The following is a 19,798-nucleotide window of genomic DNA, read 5'->3' as shown; positions in this document are numbered from 1 at the left end:
GTTTAGAATTCAAATAACTATGCCTGTAATTTAGAAAAGTTTTCCAGAAATATTAGTGAGGTCTCCAACTATATTGATTTGCTCTACATGCAATATTACTAGATCCAATGTATGTGCTTTGATCATCATCATTGCAGTAAGAACTGTAATTCTAGCCACACAGAGGAAGTGGCAGATGGACAGCGAGCGGGCCAAGTTTCATCTCCTGCCAACATAACAAATCATTTATCTGTTTTATTGAGATAGTCACTGGCCCATCCAAGTGTGAGTATCGTGTGTGCAAAACTGCCCAGATCCAAGTGGAACTATTTTTTTATTTCATCCAATACCATCTGAAGAAGGTGGGGTTTTATTCCTTTACCTGGAGATTGAAACTTTAATGTGGAAACAACAGGAAAGGAAGCAAGACTTAGTAGATTCAAAGAATGTGCTCTCCCACTGAGCTGTTGCCTCTCTTCTTCGTAAAAAGGCTTTTGGGAGTTAATTATGATTACAGACTTGGAATATTGAGACGTTGCTTCCTGATGGACTTTGGCTCTCTTAATGCCCCCCCCACCCATCAGTGTAGACATTAAGCCATTTTGAATGAGAATTCTGAAAGTTAGAGTTGAGCATAATTGAAAGCCATCAACTAAAACTTCCTTTGGAGAATATTGTTCTAAAATTTCTGTCATTACATGCAATGATGGATTTAGTTTACTAAAATAATAAAAAATTATTTCACTCCCAAATACAATATTCACCTGAGGTCCAGGAACACCTCTCTCTCCAGGTCTTCCAGGTTTTCCAGGATGGCCCTAAGAAGAAGACGAAAATTGACATTTTAATGTGCAAATTAATTAAACCTGCATTTAAGAACATAAGCAGAACATGGTCTATCTATTCCAGAAGTTCATTCCCACAAATCGCCAACCAAATGCCCAAAGTAGTCACTAATCTCCCAGCAGATGGCTTTCAGTGCCATTGATCCCCATGACTTCCATGAATTGGTCCGAAGAACTTTTGTTATTTGTTTCTAGGTTTTAAGAAGCATAAATTTTATTTCTTCAAAGTTACTTCCTAGATATATATGCAAAATTTCCATTGATTTTGTTTGTGTCATGAGATTATTCTGCATATTTTCCACAATACTATAATTAAGCACATTATAAAATACGGCTAGTGAAAGCCATGGCTTGTATCTATGAATACTTACATCTTCACCAGGTTTTCCAGGAGGACCCATTGGACCACGAGAACCTTGAGGTCCCTAGTGATAAAAAATAATTTTGAAAAAGATAATGGAAATTAAGAGATGTCACTCCTTTCATTCTGCATTTGAATAGTGACTTAACTAAATCAAAATCATAATTCTGAATCCTTTCTCCCTAAGATGGTTTATAGATTTCATGAGAGGATAGTTCATTACATAGTTAAATTTTCAATATTCTTCATTTAAAACCATTCTTCAATTAATACAAGACAATACAATGCAATTATCCTAGCTTCCTTTCTAGCAAGATTTCATTTTCCCCAGAACATCTTACACAATTTAATTTGAAAAAAATAAATCTATACATTCCTGCAAAACAATCAGCAGTAGAGTTATGCATACTGTCAAAAGGTGTATGCTGTGGATGAAATGAAACAGTTATTTAATAATTAGAACCACTCTTACAGTAGAACACTATTTTACTTACTGTTTGACCAGGTTCACCTGGTTCACCTGGAGGTCCTTGGAAGCCAGGAGCCCCCTAGAATAGAAAGAAGGTATGCTATTCAATATTTGTGAGAAAAAGCAAAGTACACACCTTTTTATAATAAAGATGCCTGGAGAATACTTTGAATAGATTCCACCAGTAAACACAGGGTTCAATGACACAATGATGAATTTTGGCAAACCTCTAATGGTCAAGCTGTGACCATGCAGAGTTATTGAAATCAGATGATTATTATTGATTAAATGTATATGCTTAAGGTTTGAAGCAATACTTGAATGGCTGAGCTTGCCCTTCTCCCACTTCCCAGAGGAAGAAATATGTGACACAGAAAAACCAATAATAAAGGAGAATGCTACTAATATGTTTGGACAGAAGGAACATTCCAAATTATCCTTATAATTTAATTGAAATGCTGACAATGTCATAGTCAAAAAAACTGTGACTAGGTCTCGCATTGTATTAAGCTATGATTTGTTTTAATCATGCTGTTGGTAAGCATAAACACTAGTTTACAAACCCAGGGACTAAATTTATACCATGATAAGCTACACTATGGCTGAGTAAATAGTGTAAAGCCAGCAATTATTAAACATTAAAGCTTAAATGGGGAAGTAGGCAAAACAGAATAATCAAACAAGGAAGGATAGCTTTTCTACCATGGCAGAAAATTAAAAAAAAAATCAAAGTCATGTTATATTTGATCATCAGTTGAGGATTATAATATGAAATTTGCCAATGTGGAACACTCTAGTCACCCTCAAGGTAACAGAGTCATTCATATTGGCAACTTGTGCTTTCGACAGTCCTAGCTTATGAAACTCCTTTTCTATCAGTTGGAATGATCAGAATATACTCACAGGAGGTCCGTTGGTTCCAGGTGGGCCTCTAGGTCCCATTAATCCCTGAAAAAAAAAGGGTGTTTCAAAAGGTCAAGTTAATAAAAAACACTGGATAATCTCTCATGAAATATACAGTAATAATTTGTCTAGGTTGAAGTATGAAGAAATAGTATTAATGGCATTAAAAATAACAATGAAGGTCATATCGGGGGATTATTGGATTTGAGATCCAGCATAACTGAAGGCTTTGTTTATTGTAATCATTGAGCCATTAAAAAAGCAAATATTGTCTTATTCTTTCTATGTAAAAGACTGTTAATGCAGTATTGATAAACAATGTTTAATTCCTACATTGGTCTATCTAATTTGAATTTAAGCACTACACTATTTTTGATTGGAGGAGAATTAACATTTACATTTTAGCCTGGCTTTGCTTAAAAGAAAATATTTTTTTCTATTGTAGTATTTTTGCATGATCCTCTGTTGTTGTTGCTGTGACAGCTGACCTTACTACTTTTGAAGAATGAATATTTTTTAATTGGAGGCACAGTTTTTGATTTCAGAAATTGTACATTTTGAGCTGGATTAGATATGTGTGGATCCCAGTGGATCTCGCTATGCTAGAAATGCAAATGAACAGCAACTGAGTTCTGTTTTCTAATGGTTCTTGTCAAGCATGGTATGAGCTTGTCAAATATGAAAAAAGCATATAAAAATGAAATGTAACAGCAGCCCCAGGAGATAGTCTTGTAATTTCACACATATAATTCAGTAAACTGATGAAAATATTGCATTTTATTCAGAACATTTCATCTCTATCTAGAAGACTTTAATAGTTGTCTGGCTTAAATAACATTTTTGTAACTGGCCCAAGTCTTTTTAAAATTTATTTTACAAAAAAAAAAAAATCAATAATACTCCTTTTCCCCTTCCCCTTCCCCTTTTTCTTTTCTGGCTGATCTGCATCCTTTAAGATTTTAGTTGTATAAACAAAAAGACAGAATAGTCTCCTAATCTTACTGCTTGGAGCACCTGGTGATTTTCATCACTGAGGTTTGACAATATTGAGGTTTCACTATAATAGGAGAGGACTCTTCAACTAGACTAACAGATGCTGCTGATAGATCAAAATTCCTTCTTTTCTGCAATGCCCCATGGACTTTTTGAATCTTCTCTAAAGTTCAGAATTGGAAAGTAAGTTTCTATGGCATGAATAAAATCGGTTCTGCTTATGTAATAATGGGTGCAGCCTACCCGTTTCTCATTCTGCCGTTTTAGTTTAAGAGAGTAGCCACTTTCATTTATCATATGTATGATGAAGGCTTCCTGAATATTAGTTTCTCTGATCCAGGAACCTTGGTTATATTTCCTAATGACTACAATGTGGCTTGGATCTAAACATGAATTAAAAGAGTAATGTTCTCAGTCCACCTTCCTTCCTTCCTTCCTTCCTTCCTTCCTTCCTTCCTTCCTTCCTTCCTTCCTTCCTTCCTTCCTTCCTTCCTTCCTTCCTTCCTTCCTTCCTTCCTTCCTTCCTTCCTTCCTTTCTTCTTCCTTGTTTTTCTCCCAAAATGTCTCTGTGACATTGGAGTGGGATCTCCAAACAATGTGGAGTGAGATGCCAGGAAATAGAGAAGCTGCTCAGAGATCTCACTCAGATGTGAGATAACATTAGGATGTTTTTTGCATAGTCCTTGCCATGACAATTTCCAGTGTTTCAGTTCCCTAAAAATGCTAATTTTAGTGCCCACAGATAACTGAAGGGAGGAAAGCATGAATAATTATTTTTTGTTTTTGTGAAATTTCTCAAGTGTATTTGTGTATTTAAAGTTTGCATGTTTGCAAAGGGGAAGCTTAAGTAAACTGATATTAATATTCTTTTCCTTTTCCCCCAGAGGGCAATACTTCCTACTATGCCTCTTGTTCTACAGATGGAACTGATATTATATTACATCATTTGTGACAATATTTATTTATTTGAGGTTTTTTATTTTGCCTTTATTATTATTGTAATAAATAATTCAAGGCGGTGAACACATCAAATACTTCTTCATTTTATTTTCCTCACCACAACACTGTGAGGAGTGGGTCTGAGAGAAAGTGGCTGCCCCAAAGTCTCCTTAGCTGGCTTTCAGGCATAAAAGAAGACTAAAACTCATATTTTCTGGCCTCTAGTTTGGTGCTTAATTGCTAGATAAAACTGATTCTAAATATATTGGAATAGGTAATAAAAACTTTTTAAAAGCTAAATATATTATCTCTATCTTCACTGACATCCAAGACGAGAGATCATATCTACCAATACATTTTTACTATATAAAATGCCATACAATGGAATATATAGTTCAGGCCTGTCCTTTAAATCAAACAAGAGTTGTGGAGTTTTTGGTGTTCTCTGAGCTTGATTATATTACCTAGTTTTGTAATGAAACATCTGCAGGAAAGCAACCAAACAACCATTAAGGATTGTTAATGTTAATGCAATAAGCAACAGATATTTTCTGACAATCTCATTCTAAAATATGTAGGATGGCTGAAGTTTTTAAACTAATGCAGATTTCCATGTCCTTTGCCTTCTAAATGAGTTGAGACTTTATGTGGGGTTTTTGAGAGTCCTTATGTATATGAGGGCCACTTAGTTGTGGAAATATACTGTGTCTGTGTTTCCAATTCCAACTTTATGGTATTAGTACAAACTATAGAATATGTCTGCAACAAATGACATCACCACTGAATGTATGCCACCTCATATTTTGTTAAGATAATTTGGCTGGCAAATTTAGAAGGTTAATTTGAAGATCCAATTGATTAGGACATTTCTCTAAACACATCTATATGAAAGGAAACAGAAAATACGTGTAAATAAACTACCAAGTATGAAAAAAGTTGGAGACAACTGGTAACCATAAGATCATTGCTCAAAAACTTACTTATCACAATCCAATCACTACATATGTCTACTTGGTCAAATAAGCACAGATAGCATTAAGTACAGGACATGATACTAAGCCAAGTCATTGACTTATTCTGAATTGCATATTTTGAAGATAATGCTGACTTCCTGGTTTAGGGGGTCCTTTGATATAATACCCTTTCCTAATCTGGAAGAAGCAAAATATGTACATTGAAAAGTCACTTAGGCTGATTCTAGGTGGATATTCTTTGCAAACTGGAACAAACTACCCAATTCCACTGAATTTTGAAGCTATTCCTGCCATGTAATGCTCTGGGAATCTTTTGTCTAGATCCTGTATCTCACAAGCAAGTATTATTTTTCTGAGATTATTAAGGACTGCTGTTTTCTCATAACTTTGTGTGTTTGTAACACGTAAGAAGAGAAATGCATTAAAGTATTAGAAATCAGTATCAAAAACACTTCAATATTTGAAACACTTATGAAGGTAGGAATCTCTTAATGAAGGGATGCAAAGAGCATCTATTACCTGTAAAATTCACTGACTCACATTGAGCGAGCAGAAACATTATACGCATGGTTTCACAGTATTTCTAGATAGATTTCTGTAAATTCTGTAAATTTCAAGATTTCTATAAATTCAGCTGTTGAATACCACAATTATACAAAGTAATATAATTTATGTTGGGTTGCACCACATAGCTGAAATGCAATATTGAGAAACCTTGTTGCGGATTTCATTTTGCTTTGTTGGAAGTGCTCACTGATACAATTTGGATATGTGTGAAATGAAAAAAAATTGCTTACCATAGGTCCAGGGCCCATATCAGCTGATTTAGACATGTCATATTGAGCAGCAAAGTTCTGTAAATGAGTAAGAACAGATATCAATATAACTAAGAAGAGCTATGTTGGAAACACTGAACAGGCATTAATTGTACTTCAAGTTGTTTAAACTTATTTTAATGTATATTAAATGTAACTACATGGGGAAAGGGTTGACAACCTCATCCTACTAAATGGTATTATGTTTCTGATTACTGTGAGCATCATCATACATATTCAATATTACTTTCTGGGATTTTGAAATCCCAGCTTATTAAATGGCTCTTAAATGGGTAGAGTGAAGGAAAACCGAAGACTGAAAATAGAATAGGATGACAGAATTGGAAGCGACCTTGGGGATCTTCTAGTCCAACTACTGCCTCAGTAGGAAATTCTATAACAATTCAGACAAACAGTTGTCTAATCTCTTCTTAAAAACTTCCAGGGTTGGAGTATTTACAACTTCTGAAGGCAAATTGTCCCACTGATTAATTGTTCTAAACTGTCAGGAAATGTCACCTTAGTTCTAGGTTGGAGAAGTTATATTGGTTGTTCTTTAAATTTTTCTAAGTTACCTGAAGGACATATACACGTGAAAAGATGCATTTCAATGTATACTTTTAAAAGAAATCACAAAAGAAGTATTTTGTGACTTCTTTGATATTATATAAATATTTATTCTTAGACATTAGATGCATTGTCAGTAAAGTAAAAAAATTGGAAGCCTTACTCCACCAAGGCCAGGAGGTCCAGGGGGCCCTGGAGGACCTGGTGGACCATCTTCACCATCTATGCCTGGTGGACCTGCTGGACCCTAGGGGAAAAATAAATTACAGTAATCAGTAACAAAGCAAAACTGGAAAAAAAACCACCTAGGGTTTTCATGCTATATTGCTCAGCACAAAAAGTCCGTCTCTTAGCTTCGTAATTTTTGTAAGTTACAAATATCCAAACTTCATGTTACATTATACTTCAAGGAAACCAGAAGATTAGGGATGCAATCCCAGGCATAATTTTTTAGCAGTGTCATGCTGTGATCAATGGTATTGCCTCCCAAGTAAATGGGTGTGACTGTTTGATTGAATTCCTAGAATTTTTAATACATGGATAATTTCATATGGGTATTTGATATGACTTAAAGCTATATATAGGTGGGTGTCTCAAACTTAGGGTCGCTTATGGCAAGGCATAACAAAAAGAAATATTCCCACTATCTTGGGAAGGTTTTGACATCAATCTTTTTCAGCTATGTTTTTTTTAACATTTCCCACAATTCTCAGGCAACGGGACAAAAGGCAAACTCTCTAGGAATTTGAACTATGTAATTTGAGCTAATTTGGTGGCTATTATAACTTGAATAATTATGAAGATAACACATGAGCATCTCATGATAAACATTCTAATAATTTTTAACTATCATGATGTAAGTAAATGAGTCAACTCTATATATGCTTTTGACCCTGCAGTTTAGGTGCATTCATTCCCAAGTGTCACTTAAGAGGAAGATAATTTACCACTTAAAAATTTGAGCAAATTGGCCTGCTCCCAAAAAAATCATAGATATTTCATCTACAACAGCAAAAATAATGGTACAGGTGATCTTTGACTTATGACCACAAGCGATTCCAAAATTTATTTTGCTAAGTGAGACATTTGTTAAGTTAATTTTTCCCCATTTTATGACCATTCTTGCCACAGTTGTTAAGAGAATCATTGCAGTGGTTAAGTTAGTAACACAGTTGTTAAGTGAATCTGGCTTCCCCATTGACTTTGCTTTTCAGGTGGTCACAAAAGGAGATCACATGCCATCATCATGAACCAGTCGCCAACCATCTGAATTTTGTTCATGTGACCATGGGAGGCTACAATGCTCATAAGTCCAAAAAAGGGTCATATGTCACTTTTTTTCAGTGCCATGGAAACATTAAACAGTCACTAAGGGAACTCTTGTAAATTGAGCACTACTTGTATAAATTGTACTTTCTACCGATAAAGCTCATAGCTAATAAAAATAGATATGTGTATTCTATTAGCTGATTAATATTACTCAGACTTATTAGTTTAACAAAACTCTATTAAAACATTTAATCAAATATTGAATTCACTTTCATGATGTTAAGCTGTGTCTGTTTGCCACAATAAATGGAGATTATATATTAACCCATTGAAAATTTGGCTAACTAATAATTACATCATTATTTACTAATAAATGTAAATTAATAAATGTGTACATTAATATGGAGCTTAAACATATCACATTTATATAACTTAATAGACTTCTGCATAACTATGAACAATGCCCAACTTTTATTCCAAAAGGAGAGGCTGGATGTATATAAAAGTCGCTTAAAACTAATCATGACTTAAAGTAGAATTTAACAAATATATTTGTATTATCTGATAGTCTAAAAATGACTTACAAAATAATACTATGATGTTTTCAGATCCTTAGTAATTTATGCTGCAGCTTTGCAGTATCTGCACTGCATGGGGTGGGACTGATTTGAAAGACTTTTCATCAGACTGTTGGTTTTAACTCCGAGATAACTTCCAGCTCAGACAGAATCATGATGTCTGGAAGACTTGGGAAATATGTCTACTTTTATAGTTAGTATTTAAAGAAAGAAACTCATCAGGGGAAAAAAAAACCCTGACAGAATGTTAAGATAAGACACTTCCATAGTACATGATCATCACTAAATCTATACTGATGTGATCCATTTAGCTAAGTGCATGTTCCAGCATGAAAAAGTTTGGTACACCTATTCTTAAACTTGGAGGGAGAAGAGTTATTGTCAAGTTCCTTTTGAGCAATTGTTTGGTAGATTGTATAGCATGAATACATATATTAGTATATTAAGTGACTCTTAACTAATAGCTAGAATCCTGTGCTAATTAGGAATTATGGGAACTGCACTCTTAATACATATGAAAGGTACTGGATTGAGAGTGATTGGTCTAGAAAGCCTAGACATATTATCTTCCTATGTTGCATCATAGTCATGTTTAACACTGCATGTAGCAAATAATGCACCTATATGATATTGGATATACACCAATATCATACTATAGTGGAAAACCATGCACAACACACGCACAAACACACACACCCATACATACAGTGGTATAGATTAAAATATGTGTGATTTAATGTGTGACAAAGAGCTGCTCCCTTAATTTACTGTTTTCCAATATGAAGTTCTATTCTGTACATCAATCATTAGCCAAGTATGTTAGGAATAAAACTCCTATTTTACTGGATGATGGCTATGGAAGTCAAAAACATCAAAAGGTATCATGTGTGTGAGGGTCAAGCATAAGATATATATCACTGAGATGAGCTACAATCTAATTTGGGGAAGCAAAATTAGAGTGTAGTTTGACAGTGTCTACAAATTACTATGGTATCTATGTTAATGATACTCCAGCTACATTAAAACCACAGAATCTCAAGAAAAAAAGGGCAACTGAATTAGTTGCGAACCACAGTTGATAATACTATCATAGTATTATTGACAATGACAAGCAGAAGCTGCTGTTAAAAGTTTTACACATGATTTTTTTCTGTCATAAAGGGGATGCCATTAATTAATCCAGATCATATTTATTTTCTGTTTATAATACATTTTAAACTAAAGCAAGATTTTGCCACTGTAACATGTGAATTCTGTAGCAATAGTTTGAGTAATTTTTGTATTGAAATGTATCTGGGTTTTTTGTGTTTTTGTTTTCGTGGGACACCCTCTGAACCTCCATTAATTAATTAAATTACAACAAGCAGAAATCTTCCCCATAGGTAAATATAATCTGCAAGTGCAGTTTTGTAAAAACTCTTTTGAAAAATCCTGATATTGATGTAGGATTTGTGAATAATAAAGTTGTGTCATTGACTTTTCAAACTATAAAATTAAGACATTTACTGTTCCCAATGTTGACATAAAATGGAACATTTCTCTCAGGTCTCTATGTGCTTCCTTAAATTATACCTGCTTTCCAAAATAAATTTATTCCATTCTACACAGAACAACTGCATTTAAGTGACTTATATAAGGAAACATACACACAGTCATACAAATACATCCATGTAACAAAGAGTTAATGGGAAGTGCTTAGCTGAAGCACATAAAAGACAGGTGACCAGGACAGGTGTTTTAGGTAGACCAAGACCTTTATTTTAGTGCCATTAAAAATCCTCATGAAGACGAATGAAGCCTCATTGCATAGCACTGATCCAATTCTGTGATTTCAAACTGGCAAGATATTTAACATGCATGTGTGTATATGTGGGTACATACACATATATACATACATACATGATTAAGATTCAGTTTTAGAAAACCGTGAATCAGATGCAGTATTAATACTGTCATTTTAGGGATTTCCATAGGGTGGATGATTAAGCTTTTTCCTATTTGAATCAAAATGATTCAGACGTCATACAGTCAAAGGAATACAATCTTTACCCTTTCTCCTCGTGGCCCTCTATCTCCTCTTGGACCCTGAAAAAACATAAATAAAGAATCTTAATTAGAAATGAATCTTCAAATAATTATTTACAGAATAATACAGTACTACTTATAACTATCTGATATTAAACATGTAATAGATTAAAAAGCTACCCCCTTAGTATTATTAAATAGTTCTAAATCTATTAAGAGAACTTTATTCAAGAATCAGATTAACAAACTAATAGATTATTTATAAATTTTTGTAAAAAATGAATGGAGATGTACATATGAGCAAAACTGTACTTTTTTTACTAGGAAGTGCTAATCATTAGACATGGTGTTCATTTATTGCATATTTAGTCTTCAAAGCAGTTGAATATATTCTTTAGAAATATTTTTAAATCATTAAATCAAATTGGTGTTTTAAATTATTAATAATACCATCAAATTATAGGCTTCTAATTCTAGCCATGCTCCACTTATTCTTGGACACTAATACATCCCACTCTTCATGCTGGAACATAGTTTCAGTGAAGAGTGTTTTTATTAACAATTGTTTGAAAGAAACCAGATGAGACTAAATATGAATCTCAATAGTAGCCCAATAGAATAACAGAATTGGAAGTGATTAGATGACTTGAAGGTCATCTAATCCAACCCACTGCACGAGCAGGAGTCCCAATACCATTTCAGACAAATGGCTGTCTAATGTCTTCTTGAAAGGCTCCAGTGATGGGGAATTCACAACTTCTGAAAACAAATTATTTTTAAGTATACCCATTTAAATACATCCATTTAAAATTAAACATATTTTCTTCCAAATTCTGATTCTGTGTTTGGATTGATTTTAAATTGCTTCCAGTCTAATGTTGTACTTTAAAAAGGCTTATTTGTACCAATTCTACTTTTCTGCATCAGTTGCCCTTTAATCTAATCTATAATTCTTATATAAGAAGTTCCTAAAATTGCTTACCCTCCGTACTTCCGTTGCCTAGAAAGAAAGAAAAAAATGAATTTAAGGAAAGTATTAAATGATTAATATTCCATTCTAGATACTAAAATTAATCATTATTATATACAAATAAACCTAACCAATTTCAAATGTGAAAAGATAGAAAAATTAAATTAGCGTCACAGTTAGATATTATTAAAAAGCATACCTGAGTTCATTCATGCTTTACAATCTGAGACCAAAACCCAGCAAGGAATATCAGAAACTGCTATGCATGCAATGTGACTCTTGCATTCACCTATGAAAGTACCTTTTTTTTTAATTATAAGGACAGCCCACTAGAAAATTGGGTGTGGCTGAAACCTAGTAATTAGCTTACTCATGCACGTTTTGAAAACAGTACTTAGTAAATGGCCATGCTCCCCCTCCAAAAAGAGATTGTCTGGTGTTTCTATTATATTTTAAAATAATTATACTGACCTCATTTACATCTGAAAAAAAACCAAGAAGAAACAGATAATTAACATTAATTTGCTAATTGTTTTGCATTTGATGTGCTGCATTTTACACTGTAACCTGTTTGATTGTAGGAAATACAAATATGTCATGTATTGGTTTTTTTAAAAAAAGCTTATTTAGAATTAATTTTTTCAGTTTATTGCTGACAAAGGATTTTGATTCAACTGATATGTTTAATAAAATGTATTATAACACCAAAAATTATGTTTGAAATTCCATAGAAACTCATAAACTCAGGTGTGTTCTGAGTTTTCTTATACTATAAAACTTGGACATATATAAACCCTATTATAAATAATAAATAAATAAATCTCCAGAGAGATTGAAGTAGAAAGATGCATCTAAACTTTTAGAGAAATCCTATCGGAAAACCAATATTTTTTGGTCAATCAGAATTTGATTACATGAACTTTTTTTCCTGGGTGCTAGAATTATGTTGATAAAGAAAATTCATTAAGTAATATGTATGTGAAATAATTCAAACTTAAGTTCTTTATTTGCATAACATTGAACTGATTTTGTTAAACATGGAAAACTCCTTTTCTGCTCACAGTATTATTTCACACCCTTTCAGATATGAGGACAAATTGAAGATGATTGCAGAATAGTAACTTTTGGGAACTGAGATTTAGCAAACATTCTCAAATTATTTTCTTTCTAAATACTCTTTCTAAAATTGGGAAACAACTTCACACCACATTTTCCAGGCCTATGAAGGCCAGGATTCCCAAAGCCAACTGGTTTTGGCTTTTGTCCAAATTACCTTTCCAGATGTAAATTGTGATGTGGCATCAAGGACATGCCAGTTGTTTCAATAACAAAGTCCATTTAAATTTGCACAAGACTTCTACATAGATCCCATATTGTTAAAACTTTATTGTTATTTGTTTTTACTCCTTTGTTTGGGCTTTTGTTTTATAATTAAATAGGTAAATATATCAGCTTAGCACAAAAATTGGAACCACAAGAAACTACTTTTGGTATACTACATTGTTAACTATTTTTCCACATATTTGTCTCTGGTTACTGAGTGATATGCGTAAACCTGAATTACTGAGAAAAAAAATGAGAAGTTTCTCCGACAGAAATCCCTTGGGATCTTGCAGTGCTATGTATCAAACCTATATCAATACATATGCATTGATGCATTATGAACCTGTCATGTTTACTCAAAGTAATTCTGCTTAGTTACTCATACAGAATTAATACTAGATAGCTAGTTTCAAAAATTGTTCAGGCATCTTACTTACTCAGAAATAAGTTGAATTGTACTCAGTGGGCCTTTTTTGGCAGGTCATTCACTGAAGTAAGTCCACTGAGTTCAGTACTATGTAATTCCAGAGAAATGTTTGTAAAATTACCTTCTAAGTGTATTTAGGATGACAGCCTAATTCTATACTACAGATAACTTCTCGAAAGAAAAACCTATTATTCTTCTCCCTCCTCAAGTGTGTAATTGTTGTTATTATAAAATTTAATAGTGATGCTGGCACATTACTACAGTATTGTGCTTAAAGTTGATGAGTGATTTGAATCAGATTATTGCTTCATAGTGGAAGTAACTAATTTAGCAAATTCTTATTATCTCAAGTATATATATAATTACTTTGGTGAAAGGATAAATTGTAATTAGGGTTTAGGTCTGGTGTCTGAATAAAGTTACATCTTGTTTTTGAAAAGCTGATGCTTGGAAGTGAAACCTGAAGCAAAGGAGAACTAAATGGTGGAAAGACTAATTGGTTGGAAACAGTCACTGTTTCTCCTTGCCACTAGAGGACATCATACAGACCGTAAAACTGAAGGAAACTGTTAATGTTGCCTTTTCAAAAAGAAAAAAACTACTTCTGAATTCAATCTTGAATAATTTATTCAACACTGTAGAGTTTGCAGAATCTCTTACTGCCAGTTGATTTCACCAGATGTAATTATCTTCTTGAAGACATGGCAGTCTGCTCTTCCAAAAATAAACTAAAGCTGCTTGAGTCTGCTTCTATATAAATCTCTTGGCAACAGTATGGAAGTAATTGGCCATTTTTTCTCCAAGCTATTTTGTTTTCTAATTTTCTAGTGTCTCTTATAATCCAGATATTCTCAGCTAATCCTTAAGAATTAATTAAATCAACTAAGGCCAGTTATGTGCAGAGAAGCTAGGATCTGCATTATTCAAAATGAAGTTGTTGGGTTTTTTTTTAATACAAAAATTGGAGAATGGATGTGTTAGAGAGCATCAGGAACATAACATTTTGCATGAATTTAAAGGCATACCTAAATTGACTGCTCTGACAAGTTTGGAATTATGCAGTAATTCTGATGTTTGTCTACAGTACTAGAAATGGGGCCCATAGAAGACAGAAGTTATACATTGTTAAAATTTCATTTGGATATGGCAACCCCAAATTTAAATCTATTCTAGTTTAGTTGGGGACCTTAGTAAATTAATGTTAATTTTACTGTACCAAAATAAAGAAGTATATATTGACTTGCTGAAATTAACCTGGAAATAATTGCTAGTATCAAATTTTATTGTCTTTCCTCAGTCAGACACTACTTATTAATATTATTTTCTAGAATTATTTATAAAACATTTAAAATCTTACAATAAAAGCAATCTCTGAGATTAATAAAATGTAATAACTGGAATATCTGTCCACCATATAAATTTGGTTCCTGATAAAAACATCAGGAAACACTTTTACTTGGTGGCTTTTATTAAAAGAATTTGCTTTCTTTTCACGAAAAAAAATATCCTGAAAGAACATTACATCCAACAAAATTTTCTTAATTAAATTTTTTACAAGCTCAGGGATGCTTACACTCTTACCTGCCCTGCCCCCTTTGTCCCCTAGAGGGAGCGCTTAGAACATCTTCAGCAACTTCAGTAAAGATTATGTACAACGCCCTAGAAGGCGAACTGTACTTAAACGTTTGGTCACCTCTTGTTTTCTAAACTCCTTACATGGCATAATGAAGATGAACAATCAGGTTAATATTTCTCAAAAGATACTCTAGGAGTTCTTGTTTGTCCAAGTTAATCTAAACGCAAGTCGTTTCTTTTTATTCCTACTTCGGATTTGGGCTCCGTTTATGTTCCAACTCTGTTTCCTAAACCAGAGGAGGAGGGGAGTCTTGGCTTTTGGCCAGGATCTCTTGATCTAAGCCAAGAAAAGCAGGAGGAAAATTTCAATACGTTTTAAACCAATTTAAACTGTTGGTTGCGTCCGTCCGAAGCAAAAAGGCGTTTTGTCAATTTTAATCATGGCAAAGTGACAATTAAGCTATCCCAACGGTGCTTTTTCAAGAAGCAACTGGACTTTCTAGTCTTTGTTTCAACAAGTTTCCTTCTCATCCAAAAAAGCTTCTTCTTCAGCTGAAGAAGCTTCTTGGATGAAAAGCGAACGTCTTCAAAGAAAAACCAGAAAGTCCAATTGCCTCTTTAAAAAAAAAGCACCTTTGGGACCAGTATGAACTGGATGAGTGAGAATCTCCATAGACATAAGATATCTCAACTACTTATATTAGAGCAGCCTGTTCGAATGGCGCTTTACCAGGGCAAATGGTGTTTTTTAAAAAAAACAAAAACGGTGGGATATGTCCAGAACTATTCGGAATAGTTTTTTCAGTAGTCCAACCCCAAGTCAGTCTTCTTTTCTTCAATTTCCCCGCTCCCCACCCTATTGCAAATAAGACCCAAAGGCACTTACATTGACTGGTTGCTAGGCATGAAGTTACTGCAAGCAGCAACAAAATCCGTGTATCCACAAAGCTGAGCATGTCTAATTGCTAGACATGCAGACTCCTTGTGTTTCTGAGTCCCTGGGTGTCGATGGTGAGCTTTTACCTAAGGGACGCAGGCATACAGTCGTGGGGCGCGTAACTCCAAACTTAGCAGAAACCTGCTGCCCGGGATGCTAAAATAATAAAGCCCTCGGTGGCCCTATTTATATGGCAGGAGTTTCTGTGCTCCGGCAAAGCTGTGGAACGCGTCTCAGCCAATGGGAGATTAGCAAAACTGGCTAGTGGATGAGGGTGGGCTACGAGGAGCCGTGGTCGTCACGTGACATTCCCCCCCACCCCCCCCCACCCATCCTTACTTTGGGATCTAGAGACGGAGATTGGAGGAGGAGGAGGCGCTAGGAGAGTGAGCACGCCTCTCTGATGGGCGGGGAGGCAGGGGGGAAGGGGAGGTCGGCTGCTTGGAGGAAAGGGGCTGGGTAGGAGGTGGGAATGTTAAATTGGTTCCATTCTTTTTGAGGACGTGGACATTTTGAAGCTTCACAAAAGAGAATGTGGCTGTCTGGATTTTGGATATCTCTCTCTCTCTCTCTCTCTCTCCCTCCTTCTTCCCCTCCCTGCACTTATCGTCTCTGGCCCTTTGGGGAAATTGAAGGTTGCAGGGCAGGCTGTGGAGCTCTCTGCCGCGTTCAAAAGGGGAGCTGTCCAGGTTCTACCATCAACTGAGGTAACCAGGAGGAAGCTTGATGGTTTTGACAAGGCAAAAAGCGCTTATTTCCCTTTGTTCCCCTTTTCTTCCCTCCTTACTATCCCCACCTCTGCTTCTTGTAGGGTGATTCACTTAGCCAATCCGAGCCTTTCTCTGGAATCCCTCACCAACCCAGTCCCATCCTCCAGGGTTGTTAGAAGGGAGCTACTTTGAGACAAGCCAGTTTGGGATTTCAGCCCAAAGGCAGGCAGGCAAGGAGAGTTTGATATTTGGCACTTTCTGGACACCCACATGGCTATATGTTCCAGCTATGAAGTGGTGCTTGCTGCTGTTCCCGCAATATTTTGTATCACCATTATTTTGTCCAGCTAACTTTCTCTTGCCTCTTGCAGTGTTTTCATATCAGGGTGTTTGTTCATGACTCATATAAACAATATATCCTCATCCTCATCAGGCTTTCTTCTTCGAAACAGATTTTTTTTCCTTTTTTATGTTTAACAACAAACAACCCTTGGCATCCATAGGCCAAGTTGAGGACACCAGTTTTCAAATAATCTAGTCTAGGGATTTATAAATAGGTATCCATATCCATATACACATAATATTTCATTTCTTGACCTTCTCTGCTTTCTATGGTTGCAGTTATTTTAGCAGAGTCCCTCTGCCTCCTCCACCCTTTTCTGAGAGTATTTTGATTGGTTTCTCATCCCCACAATCAAATTCTAATCTTCTCATTAGACAGTATATAAGACTTTGAAACAGAGTTGTGATCTCCTTTAACTTCACAAACCATCTACTCAAGTTGACTGATAATTTTAAAATTTCACAAGTAGTGAAATATGACATCTAGAAATCTTGCAGTTAAGGGAGATTTTTGTTTTCTTAGTCTGGTTTCATTTCATAGCTGTGCTATGTCCTGCTATACTTTTGTCTTTACAAGACTTGTGTCTGCTCCCTCCCTGCTCCCCCCCAGAGGGCTTCAACTAACTTTCCACTAACTTCTGAACTCATTTTATTTGAAGGGATCTTGCCTTCAAGATAGCATTTTAAACATTACATGTAAATCAACCGTCTTATTTCTCCGCAGCTTCCTAACATTGTCTTGCTGTCATTACAATTTCTGATGCCCCAATTTTCCCATTGCCCTCCCCCTCCCATGCCTTGTGCGGTGGCTGACGTGGTCTCACCTCCTTGCCAAGCTTGCTTCCATTTGATGGGGCGTGTCTTCCTATTTACCCCTTCTTGGAAAGTCAATTGCATTGGCATGTGTCAGGATGGGTTGGCTGATCTACTTCTAACACAATGTCTCCCTCTCTTGACTAACCTTCTTTCTTAAAATCTTTCATAAGGTCTTCTTACGCTACTTTTCCCCTTCACTCTCACCCCCCAAGACACACACACCAAAGTAGTAGATGGAAGGAATAAAGGACTGAAATTCCTTTACTTTTTATTGAGAGGGAGAGAAGTAAACAAGAGAATGTGGATGAAACCTTGCTTAGTGAACAGCAACAATTTATAATCTGAGTTAAGTATCAATAAAGAATAGAGTGCCTTATCGAGAGGTCTTCTTGTCATTATAGGTGAAGGTATTTAGCAATATTATAAACTAGCCCTATCTAACAAAATAAAATTCAGCAGTGAGAAAAGTAAAGTTCCACATTTAGGCAAGCAAAAACCAAATGCACAATTATAGAATTTTGTAGGTGATACCTGGCTCAAAAGTACGGTAGTAACTGCAAAAAGGATCTTGGAGTCCTAGTCGACAATCATATAAATATGAGACAGCAGTATACTGCAGCTGCCAAAAAAGCCAACACAGTACTAGGCTGCATTAATAGAAGGCTAGAAACAAGATCACGTGAAGTGTTAATGCCACTTTATAATGCCTTGGTAAACTACACCTGAAATATTGCATCCAGTTTTGGTCATCACAACATAAAAAAGATGTTGAGATTCTAGAAAGAGTGCCGAAAAGAGCAACAAAGATGTTTAGGGGACTGGAGGCTAAAACATATGAAGAACATGGGAATTGTGTAGGTCTAGTTTAATGAAAAGAAGGGTATGTCCAGTTTAATAGAGGAGGGAAACACTAGGGGGTGACATTATGACAGTGTTCCAATACCTAACAGGTTGCCAGAAAGAAGGGGGAATCAATCTATTCTCCAAAGCAGGCAAGACAAGAAGCAATGGGTGGAAATTATCCAAGTGGAAAACCAACCTAGAACTAAGAAGAAATTTTCTGACAGTTAGAAGAATTAATCAATGGAACCACTTGCCTCCAGAAATTGTGGGTGCTGCAACACTGGAGGTTTTTAAGAAGAGATTGGACAACCAGTTGTATGAAATGGTATAGTGTTTCCTGCTTAAGTAGGGAGTTGGACTAGAAGACCTCCAAGGTCTCTTCCAACTCTTATTCTGTTATATCATATTTATAGGAATTTAGTGATAGTATGTCGTGTTATTGTGTGTGTGTATGTATGTGTGTATATATATATATATATATATATATATATATATATATATATATATATATATATATATATATATATATATATTTTCTGAGTTCTCATGGGTATTTGTATGTGGATCTTTGGTTGTTCGGGTTTCTCCCACGTAAGATTCGAAGTATCTAGGAACGTTTCGATGAAGTCTCATTCATCATCTTCAGGCTTCTGTCTCCGGCTCTGTGCTTCTCACTCTGTAAGCACAGAGAAGCACAGAGCCAGAGACAGAAGCCTGAAGATGATGAATGAGACTCATCAACGTTGCAGATACTCGAATCTACGCGAGAAACCCAACAACCAAAGATCCACACTACAAATACCCCAGAACCTCAGAAAATATATATATATATATATATATATATATATATATATATATATATATATACACACACACACATACATACATACACACACACATACAGACACACACACACATATGGCCTCTATATAAAATGTATTTTCTGGATGTGTTTAAATATTGAAAATAATAAATATTTAAATTGTTTATAAAAATCCCCATTGTCCTTAATCCCATTATGAAGCTGTATTCACAGAGCAATAATAAAAATATTATTAAGACAGTTCCAGAATGCAGTAATTTATGAGTTTGTAGGAAGGAACCCTCAGGGGCTTCTGAGATTAAATTACATTTAATT

The 19,798-nt window shown here is 35.0% G+C and overlaps 1 protein-coding gene across 1 annotated transcript in view; it reads right to left on the bottom strand.

Moving 5' to 3' along the window:
• Window positions 1-16,106, bottom strand: part of COL1A2 (collagen type I alpha 2 chain) — a 52,910-nt gene extending 36,804 nt beyond the window's left edge. Inside the window, exons 1-9 of the mRNA XM_087917707.1 lie at window positions 15,883-16,106; window positions 11,700-11,712; window positions 10,742-10,777; window positions 7,009-7,092; window positions 6,261-6,317; window positions 2,558-2,602; window positions 1,680-1,733; window positions 1,196-1,249; window positions 744-797 (exon numbers count right to left, since the gene is read on the bottom strand). Coding sequence (XP_087773833.1) covers window positions 744-797; window positions 1,196-1,249; window positions 1,680-1,733; window positions 2,558-2,602; window positions 6,261-6,317; window positions 7,009-7,092; window positions 10,742-10,777; window positions 11,700-11,712; window positions 15,883-15,968 — 483 coding nt within the window. The 5' untranslated portion in view covers window positions 15,969-16,106. The remainder of the gene's footprint in view (window positions 1-743; window positions 798-1,195; window positions 1,250-1,679; window positions 1,734-2,557; window positions 2,603-6,260; window positions 6,318-7,008; window positions 7,093-10,741; window positions 10,778-11,699; window positions 11,713-15,882) is intronic.
• Window positions 16,107-19,798: the final 3,692 nt, after the last annotated feature.

The sequence above is a fragment of the Pseudonaja textilis genome, chromosome Z (genome assembly GCF_049901715.1).
Source record: "Pseudonaja textilis isolate UNSWEBS1 chromosome Z, rPseTex1.2, whole genome shotgun sequence".
In the NCBI taxonomy this organism is placed as follows: domain Eukaryota; kingdom Metazoa; phylum Chordata; class Lepidosauria; order Squamata; family Elapidae; genus Pseudonaja; species Pseudonaja textilis.
This window is presented reverse-complemented; position numbering and strand designations above follow the sequence as displayed.